This window comes from Cyprinodon tularosa, unplaced genomic scaffold (genome assembly GCF_016077235.1).
Source record: "Cyprinodon tularosa strain WSP-4 unplaced genomic scaffold, ASM1607723v1 ctg349, whole genome shotgun sequence".
Classification (NCBI taxonomy): Eukaryota; Metazoa; Chordata; class Actinopteri; order Cyprinodontiformes; family Cyprinodontidae; genus Cyprinodon; species Cyprinodon tularosa.
The window spans coordinates 957978-968770 of record NW_024039062.1 but is presented as its reverse complement, the minus strand read 5'-3'; the positions used below and the strand labels follow the sequence as shown (position 1 = coordinate 968770).

The window sequence follows — 10793 nt, the reverse complement described above, 5'->3', positions numbered from 1 at the left end:
CCGCAGTTCAGGGAACGAGAGAAAGGTGACGCTCGTTTATTGCAATCAGGGGGAGATCAGTTTATTTCCCAAAATTGTTCAGTAATGCTTTTTCATTAAATAGAGGCGTTCTCCATTAGATTATGATGACTGTGACGAGACAGCTATATATATATATATATATATATATATATATGTATATATATATATATATATATATATATATATATATATATATATATATATATAATATATAATTTCATTAAAGCTACTGTGTGTAATAATTACAGTGATTTACTGACATGGTATACATAATATATATGTATGTTGACAGACTATGTTATCACCTATGAACTGAAAGTCTCAATCTTGATGTTTGCCTTGCCTTTGAAACTGCTATTTCTAATTACTGTACATACATCTTTTGTGCTACGGCAGGGCAGAGCTGACAAACTAGTGAATATAGAAATTGCCATTACGCTCAAATTGGACTGCGGCAAGTTATAGGCCTATATATAATCCTGCACAGAATAATCAAATACTGTTTACAAAATAATCTATCACGACCAGTTTGAATCCCTGTTTGTAGCTTTTTGGTTTTTCTGAGTGACCTTGCATCTTTCTCCTGTCCTCGGCCCATGTTTGTTTTGGTCAGAGTGCCAACGGAACAGATCAACTGGACAAATGAGGTAAGGTGAGACAGCGCACCTGAGCTAAGGCAGGAGCAGAAGGGAATCACTGTGAGAACAGCGACTGAGAAACCGCATGAGCGCAACAAGGTGGCCAGCTATGCCACACTCTGTGGCTAAAGAGGCACCGCAACTCTTCTTGCTTTTGCTAGCTCTGAAAGAGCTGAAAGAAGAGGCTGGAAGAAGCTATATTTGGCCCTTACTAACTAGAGGCTAGCCATAGAGGATGGAATCAGAATAGTAGATCAGTCCACTAGGCAGAGAGAGGTCCGAAGGCAGGGAAGAGTTGCTGTAGCTTACCATGAGGAGGACAGGGTTACATCGAAGGAGCCCACTAGGGAGACAGAGCAAAGAGAAATGACGGCAGGCCGAGGCTAAGGTCCGGAGGCTACTTGTTGGAGATGGATCAGAGGAGAGTGCAGCCGAAGTGAGCGGCGGAGCGGATGAAAGAAGCAGCAGCAGGTCTGTACTGGACGTAGGATACAAAAGGGTGTTTCTAGGACTGAATCCAAAACTCTTCCTCACCCATTGCGGGTGGTCTTCCCCCTTTTTTCCTCCAAGCTCGGGTCCTCTGAGGCCTGGGAGATTGAGGGTTCTGTGTAGTGTCTTTGCTGTTCTTAGAACTGCACTCTTCTTGACTGGGATGTCTGATGTATTTCCAGGGATCTGCTATAACCACTCTTCAAGTTTGGGGGTCACTGCCCAAACTTGAAGATTGGTTACAGCAGATCAGTTACAGTGCCCCAATGACCACAGGCACCAGTGATGCCTCGACATTCCAGGTTTTCTTCAGCTCTTTTCTGAGCCCCTGGTATTTCTGTAGTATTTATTGTTCTTTTTCCTGATGTTGCAGTCACCTGGTATTACTATGTCAACCACAATGGCTTTCTTCTGCTTTTTGTTCACCACCCCAATGTCCGGTTGATTTGCCATTACCATTGTCCTTCTGTATCTTGAAGTCCCCCAAGATCTTGGCTTAGTCATTCTTTACCGTCCTTGGAGGTGTTTCCCACTTTGACCTTGGGGTTTCCAGCCCATACTCTGCACAGATGTTCCTGTATACTATTCCAGCCACTTGGTTATGGCGCTCCATGTAAGCTTTCCCTGCCAGCATCTTATATCATGCAGTTATGTGCTGGATGGTATCAGGGGCCTCTTTGCACAGTCTGCACCTGGGGTCTTGTCTGACGTGGTAGATTGGGGCCTCTATTGTTCTGGTGCCAAGGGCCTGCTCCTGTGCAGCCATGATGAATGCCTCTGTGGTGTCCTTCTTTCTGGCTTTGTCTAGGCATTGGTAGGATTTGCTAATATCTGCCTCTTTGATTATGTTTTGGTTGTACATCCCATGTAGTGGCTTATCCTCCCATGATGGAGTCTCTGGCACCTCATCTTCTGTTCCCCATTGTCTGAGACATTCACTGAGCACATCATCTGTTGGAGCCTTATCCTTAATTTAGTTATCCACATTGGATGTTTCATCCTAGATAGCGGCTCTCACAATCCTCGGCCTCCTTCCTTACGGCTAGTGTATAGTCTCAAGGTGTTGGAATTGGGGTGGAACCCTCCGTGCATGGTATCGCATACTTTTGCCAGCTAATTATTTCTGCAGGGTATCTGATTACTGGTAGAGCGCAGCTATGTATTGCTCTGGAATTGTGATTGCCATTGGGCTGGCTTCTTAGGACCTGCCTTACTCGTTGGAGGTATTTGGCTATAGCTGCTCTCCTTGTTCCCTCTTCGAAGTTGCCATTTACTTGTGGGATTCAAAGGTACTTGTAGCTGTCCTCAATGTCTGCTATTGTTCCTTCTGGGAGTGAGACCCCCACTGTGTGGACTACCTTCCCTCTCTTAGTTACCAACCGACCATACTTCTCTAGTCCGAATGACATCCCGATGTCTGTGCTGCAGATCTGGGTGGTATGGATCAGAGAGTCGATGTCTCGCCCATTCTTTGCATACAGCTTGCTGTCGTCCATGTAGAGGAGGTAACTGATGGTGGCCCCATGCCTGAGTTATATCCGTAGCCAGTCTTGTTGATGAGAACAGCAGTGGGGACAGTGCATCTCCTTGGTATATGCCACATTTGATGGAGACTTGTGCAAGTATCTTGCCATTGGCCTCAAGGGTGGTTTTCCACAACCTCATTTAGTTTGCAATGAATGCTCTTAGAGTCCTGTTGATGTTGTATAGCTCCAAGCATTCAATGATCCAAGTATGTTGCATTGAGTCATAAGCTTTCTTGTAATCAATCCAGGCAGTGCTTAGGTTAGTGTTTTGCGTTCTGTAGTCTTGAGCGACTGTTTTTTCTACCAGGAGTTGGTGTTTGGCACCTCTGGTATTTTTGCCAATTCCTTTCTGACCTGTGCTCATGTATTGATCCATGTGCCCGCTTATCTTAGCCGCTACGATCCTGGACATTGGCTTCCACGGAGACGAGGGGAAGGGCCGATAGTTGGATGGGACTATACCCTTTGAGGGGTCCTTCAAGATATATATATATATATATATATATATATATATATATATATATATATATATATATATATATATATATATATATATATATATATATATATATATATATATATATATATATATATATATATATATATATATATATATATATATAGGGATGGCAATGTTTATGAAAACCGTCCGAACCGTTCGGTTCGACTGTCTCGGTTCGGTTCGCGTGTCTTGCGTTCGGTTTATGCACTGCTTCTTTTTCTCATAGGCGAAGCGTGTACACTCCAGAGCAGAAGGTGGCGGTACTGCGACCAAAGCCAACCACCAGTAGTTAACAAGAAGAAGAAGAAGCGAAGCAGCACAGCCGGGTGTAGCTGAAAAAAATCAGTTGTTGTGGAGAATTGTGTGGGTATGCAATATCTTCTGCCAGTCATTTATCCATTAATTTCACAAAAAGTCATTTTAAGATATTTTTGAATATCAAAACTACCTCAAAATATTATCTATGTAGTCAGTTTACCAAGATAATAAGTTTACTTTCAAATGTGCCTTTGTATTTTTTGGGGGGTAAAGCTTCAGGGGTAGGTTAGACTAACCAAGCATTTGCACTGGAAATTATTTTATACACACAAACCAAACACTGTAACCTAAAGGAGGTCAATTAAGTACACCACATGAGTAGGGCTGGGCCATTAATTGCATCTGCAATTAAATCGCAATTTAACATAACGTAATTTTTGAATCACAGGGGCACTCGATTTTGGTCACATCACATTTAACAAGTGTTAAGACAACAGTTCTGGCTCTAGCTCTCCATACTTCTGTATAACGGGAGAGTCAATTGGCAAATATTGTGCGCCCTTGGGCGCAAATACGCCACCGATCCGACAAAAAATGTAAACAGCTTTACTCGTCATTAAAGATTAAATATTTGTCTGGCACATCTAAAAAATATATATATCAATATATGTCAAAATATTTAAATTTGAATCATAAACTGAATTAAATGGTTCACAGGAGTAAAGAGACTATAGCCAATGCATTTAGCTGACAGAGCAACCCACTTAGAGAAATAATTGTACCCAAATTGTAATAAAAAAAACCCACCTGCCATGATTATGGTTTTTCATCTTAACATGATAACCTCAGAAGAGGCTGTAGTTTTGGCTCATAAACAGCTGTCAGACCCCTGCAATCCCGCTTTTCAGCCAACTGCCTCCACAGGAACTCCAACAGAGGTGTGACTTGCCACCCCCGCTGTGTTGAGAACAGTAAAGACCACAGCACACAAGATTTCCTTCTCTTTTCCATGAAGCTGCCAGCGGTGTCTAAATTGGAAGAGGCACCCACCGTGGGGATCTCCAGAATGATCAAGGATAAGGTGACTTTTCAGAACCAAAACAGACTTTTTGCAACAAATTTCTCTTGAGTGTCAGAACTTACAGAACTCTCTCTCTCTCTCTCTCTCTATATATATATATATATATATATATATATATATATATATATATATATATATAGAAGTTTTACTTTCAAAAGTAATTTTTCCTAACTACATGATTAAATATGCACTACGTTTTAGACTGGGCATGTTTTTTTATCATCTTAACCACATGAGTAGTCACCAATAAGAGTAAAGAACTGCTCTTTTGTTTTTTTCTATGTTTTATTTTGCAATGAATGATTCATCAGTCTGAATGAGCACTTACATGGCCTGTTCAATTAAATTCAATTCAGTTTATTTATATAGTGCAAATTCACAACACATGTTATCTCAGGGAACTTTATTAATTAACCAGATCATACTGTTAGAAATATTGTTGCATAGTTAAATATTCTATTTTGAATTTGATTAGAGAATATTTATTATGTTGCTGAGTTTTTCAATGTTTTTGCTCCCCCTTTCTGATGTATTTTCATTTAATAAACACAAGATGGTGCTATTATACTCTTTAAAATAAAAAAGGAAAATATGGCAACATCAACGACAACTTAACAGAGTATGACTACTGTACTTTTATTTTAGAGGCATTGTTCCCTAAACATTTCAAATGTGGAAAACAATTCTAAAACCAGCCTGCAAATTATTCTTTCTCCTTATGGAATACTCATCTGTCTTAAAATCTGTAATCCATTATTGATTTAATAATCTGCATCTGTTTTGGCCATTAAAGTCTAGGAAACAGTTGTCCTCTTCCAGTACTGTAATAGATTTCCAAGAAGAAATCCAAGGGCAGTAAGTTATTCAGGTGGAAGAAAATGCTTTTTGTGGAAAATGTTGATGTGGCACGCTGATTCAGAAGAGCTGGAGCCTGCAGAGTTACAAGATGCACTTAAATAATTACCACAATTGAAGTTTTTTTGTGCACAGTTTCAAGAAAAGGTCTCTTATAAAGGAACTCACTTTAATAGATTAAATAATTAAAAACATTTCCTGCAGGACTAACTAAAACATGTTTACCGTAAGTACAGATCTAGTAATGCTTTCTGCATTCTGAAGCTTTAGTCAGGCTGATACAGTGCCTTAGAAAAGTATGCATATCCATCCATTTCACAATTTGTTTTTGTCATTACAACCAACTTTTGCTGGATTTTTAGTATAACAGATAATTGTGGTGTACATTTTTATTTCACTCCTTTAACTTTAATGCTTCTAAATAAAACCCAGTGGAACAATGTTCTTCGTGAGTCATCCAAAATGAGAAGGAAAATGTCACACCTGGCAGAGTTAACCTAATTGTTAGTTGGGTCTACATTTCCGTCAGACTCAAAGAAGTAATACCTTGAAGAGGCTCAGCCTGAGACCCGGCTTAAAGCGGTGGAGGGACTCATAAGTTAGGATGACAGTACTGCAACCATCCAACCTCTTTGACAAATAGACCAGTGGAAACATGCAGGACAACAATTATAGGGTTGGATGTGCTGTTAGGCAACAACAGATCATATTTTATAAAATATTAACAAAACTCCAGCAGTTCCAAAAATCCATGTGTCATTTTCTATAAGAAACCCTCTTCCTGTGAAAATACATTTTAATTTGTCAGGTCTGTGAATAATTTTGTGCTCTGGAGCGCTGAGTGAACAATCTGAAAGCTTTATCCTTTTCCCTTTAATTTAAAACCAGGATTAAGTTTCTAGAAAGATTTGCAAGCTTAACACTCTTTTAAGAAAACTGCTTAATTTATTCCTAAACTAAAATGGGTAATGATACACCAAGACATTGCCACCCACCAGACAGAGCTAACATTACATGTTTCAGCTCCTAATAATTATTTCTCCTTCTCTAAGAGAATCTGAATACAAATAGACATCCCACATTTGTATCTGTAAAAATGTGGCATATATCATGTATCATATCATGTCGCCTTTCATAGAAATTCATAACCCTTGTTTTCTACCAGGACTGAACGATTTTGAGAAAAATCAAAATTGAGATAATTTTTTAACCAGTTTTGCAATTTTATTTATTATCTCCAAGATTGTAGCTTATTTTTTTTAAAGCTTGCTTACAAGGAGTCCAGTGTTGCAGGATTTTACTGTAAGCTTTTTGTGTAAAAGTGCTAACAACCATTGCATGCATGGATGTAGCTACAGTATGGCTGCAACCCCCTATAGTTTTCTTTGGGAACAAGCCTACTCTAAGCATTTTAACGCCACCATAGGTCTGAAGTGAGAAAAATTGAAATATAATGCAAATAAAATTTAATGCCTCAGCGATTTGGAAATTGTATCTTGTTGAATTGTGAATAGATTGAAAATGCAGTAATTTCCCAGCCCTATCTTCAATTCAATTCAAAAATATATTTTATTAATCCCAAACGTAAATACAGTTCTACTGTTCTTTTAGAAAAAGTAATTCCACTATAGTCAGGGTGCTTCATGACAGAAATATCTAGGGATGGAACTGGCATTTATAGGACAATAACAAATGAATTTAAAACACAAAAAAAACAAAAGGAAAACTGTAGGTATAATTTGACAAGGACATAAAACTAGAAAAAAAAAAAAAATAGAAACTAGGCAAGAATAAAATATTTTATTCCAAAATGAAAATCACATGTACCGTCTTTCCAAATCCATCAAAAAAGCAATAAGTGATAAACTTTTCAGCGCATGCCAAATCCCATTGAACTTTGGATGCAGGATGTTTACCTTTGCAGTGGTGTTGGTTAATAATAAAACAACATTTGCTTGATTCAAGTAAATAATTAAGCCAACTTTTAAGCATAAGACATATACTGGCAATAATGGTATAATCATAGATGGCAAACTTATCTCAGTTCAACCCCAGTAGAGGGTATATACAATGTTTTATGTAAAAATTCTGTAAGATAGCCATAAGAAGCCAAGTCAAGGGGACCAACATTTGAGTATCATCACGCTATAAACGGCTCGAACAGAGCCACTGAACCATAGAGTCTGATAAACAATCTTCAAAGAGACACACGTGCCGTTTTCATACAAGGACTGCTTTTAAAATGTGTTTTCATCAGTAGCACAAACGTCCTCAGACTGAAGGAGTCGGCGGACTTCAATCCTTCCAGGTTGGAAGGAATCCAAAAACCATCAGAGCAACCATTTTAGCCCTACACCTGCTGGGGGCAGGAGCTGTGAAGTGGTCACATCATGGTCCATCAAGTGGCGACACTCAAACATATTGTGTTGGTATAAGCTTCAGTGTCAGAGTTGTGGTCCAGCTGGACTGAGCGGCACGTTCACAACCAGAATGAGCATTTTCTCACCCAGCTGTGTGGCCATCACAGCTTTCCTGTAGAGGGAAGAATGAAGCTTAGGAAGGAGAAAAGTGGAAGATGTAATATAAAGAGGCAGGGACTGTAGTAGGACCTAACAGGTGAGTATCTGGCTTTTCCTAAACGTTTTAATGACTTTAGACAACATCTCAGACACATTATACAGAACGGGGATAAGTTGGAGTAAACATTCAGAACAAGAGTTTCAACAAGACCAAAAGGTTGTAATAAAAACAAGATGTTATATTTAGCCAAATTTGAAGCAATGATGTGGTTAAAAAACTGTGATTAATAAAAAAAAAGGATATTGTTTAGTGAAATAAGTTCATTTATTTGAAGCTCTTGATTCATCTGTACTTTGAATTAAACAGAAAATAGTTTTTAATTAGACAAATACGCTTTCCAGGTAGTCATGAAAAGGTTCACTCCTCCACAGTAAGTATAGGCAAAAAAAAAAAAAAAAGGCTTCCTGTTGATCTATAACTCAGCAGCAAACTTTATCTCATAATGAACATTTTCACGTTTTAATATAAATGACTCATTACTTGATGTGATACACAGAAACCCAAGTCTCCATTTTCAGTTTTATAGGAAGGGTCCATCTGATCTCTAGTTAAGTCAACTAGTATTTTAAAGAGCTCTGAATTCCAGGCACTCTGATAAGGTTTCCAGGGCCTTTGGAAACGGACCCACAGCATCACCCATAGAACAACATCCACTTTGCCTTATTAAAAAGATCGACTACAGCTGATTTTCCACTTATTTAATTCATAGTAAACCCACTCAGTGTTCTTTGATGCAGTTTCTGTTTGTCCAAATAGAGCTCAGGAAATGAGGAAATATATATATATATATATATATATATATATATGTTTTTTTCTGGACTTTCTAAGGAACAGGTTGTTACGTAGACATCTATTAGTTATTTGGAGACTTTGTGACCCTGAGATGCCAGCTTAAGAACTGCTTCAGTTGTATTAATTTAAATTGCTTATGGTTTAAAAAAAAAAAAAAATATATATATATATATATATATATATATATATATATATATATATATATGGGATTTTTTTTTCTCCTGAAAATAATAAATACACTCAACTCATACCGCAGTAATAAAAAAAAAATGTCAAGGCTGCATTTTAATACTGAAGAAATCTTTGTATATTGTTTCAAATAAAGCAGGAATCTCCAGGCAAATATGTTTGATATAAATTGGACTAAACCCAACCCAACCAGAGACCTACCCAGGCCTTTTCCCATCTTTTCAGCAGCTGCTCATGTTCTGTGAGCGCACCTCTCCATTGGTTCAGATCCCTGGATGGAATGTTTTCATCTGTCAAACAACAACATCCTTCATAGATTTAAACATCATCAGTGTTTTCATGAGAGGCAACACTTGCAACCTACTGGGCTCAATCCCTCATACATGACCACAGTTCAACATTTTTACCAACAACTACATACAACAGGGCCAAAATACCTCCAGTAGTGAGATGGAGGTCAATCTCAGACTTGTCACTTCCTGTACTGGCTTCAGCAATGCAGCGGTACCGGGCTTCCTTGATCAGTGGGCCCCCTCGGAGCCAGCTGCTCACCAGCACCTCCCTCTGGCCCAGAGGCCTGCGGTACTCCATTACTGGAGTGTCAACACCGTGCCCATTCATTAGCCACTGAATGTGGACGTCACTAGGACCTGCAGGACAGAAGGGGACCTCTTGTTGACCCCTGATTGTCGAGACATGGCCACAGGAGAACAGTTTGCTCTCTTCTGGCGCGTTAACATAAGGGGTCTCAGTTTCAGACGATGCAGAGATTTAAGCAATCATGCAAGCATCCAATCTGCTCTGCATGCTGGTAAAAAAGGTTACAGCAACAACATGAAGAAAAAAGACTTTTCTCAGGAACACTAAGCTTTTTCAAACCGTTGGTAACATATGAAAACTGCACACCTACAATCCTAACCCAAGCAAACTGTGCACGGGCATTATTAATTGGGAGTAGTGACCAAGAGGTACAATAAAGATTTGTATCCTTCCACTTGGCATTAATGCACTACTTTGTGTTTGGTGGCTGCTTAAAAATAAATGTGCTGTGTGTTAGGATTAGTTTTAAACAACAAGGTACAACATTGTATAATTTGGGTCATTTATTTATTTAAAAAAAACACTAGTTTTGAAAACAGCTGACAAGGTTTATTTGACTTTTACTAGAAGCCCAACATCCCCTGGATTTATGTACATACTCAAAATGTATTTCCAATATATACAGATATATTCACAAATGTTTACAGGCACAAAAAAAAACTTCAGCTTTTTCAGTATCTTCTTTACAATTCACAATTTCTTACGAATTTAAAACTGCAGTTAAACAATGTATAAAAACAGTCAGGGGATAAAATGATTAGATGACTCTGTTTTCCTCAGTTAATTCTCCATTTTAAAATGCAGAACAGTTACATTTATTTAACTAAAAATATGAACAGCTTATATAAATTTTAATTAAAAGCAGATTTCCAACCATTTCCTCATGTTTTGTTGATAATAACCTAAATCACTTAAGTTCTTTCAGCAGCAGCTACACAGTCCAGTCCAATTCTACACACATGGAGTCATATTGATAGCTCGACCTTCATCTCTGAAAACAAGAGTGATCTAATGTTTTTTTCCCCCCAATGACTGTACTTGTGCAGGTCAGTTATATGAAGCTGATAATTAAACAATAAATCACCATATAGATCCATCTTGGTGGTAATCCAAACAGAGAAGCAAATAAATCCAGAAACCAAAATGCTCACTGTTAGTGTAGCTTTGAGTAATGCCAAAACACAGTAGAAAGAAAAAGAATGAGTGGAAAAGAAAGGGTTAAATGCACAATGCATGGACTTCATAACCCAAGCATGTGTCCC

The 10793-nt window shown here is 38.3% G+C and overlaps 1 protein-coding gene across 2 annotated transcripts in view; it reads right to left on the bottom strand.

Annotated features, from left to right (window-relative positions):
• Positions 1–7151: 7151 nt before the first annotated feature.
• sema4d (sema domain, immunoglobulin domain (Ig), transmembrane domain (TM) and short cytoplasmic domain, (semaphorin) 4D) overlaps positions 7152–10793 on the bottom strand; it is a 53043-nt gene continuing 49401 nt past the window's right edge. The window contains exons 18-20 of one of the 2 annotated variants that reach the window (XR_005281643.1): positions 9369–9581; positions 9133–9202; positions 7152–7902 (exon numbers count right to left, since the gene is read on the bottom strand). Coding sequence is in view for 1 of the 2 variants with exons in the window: in XM_038294962.1 (XP_038150890.1) it covers positions 7873–7902; positions 9133–9221; positions 9369–9581 (332 nt within the window). In the remaining variant the exon portion in view is untranslated. Of the gene's footprint in view, positions 7903–9132; positions 9222–9368; positions 9582–10793 lie in introns of both variants that reach the window. The other variant, XM_038294962.1, reaches the window with a different exon arrangement.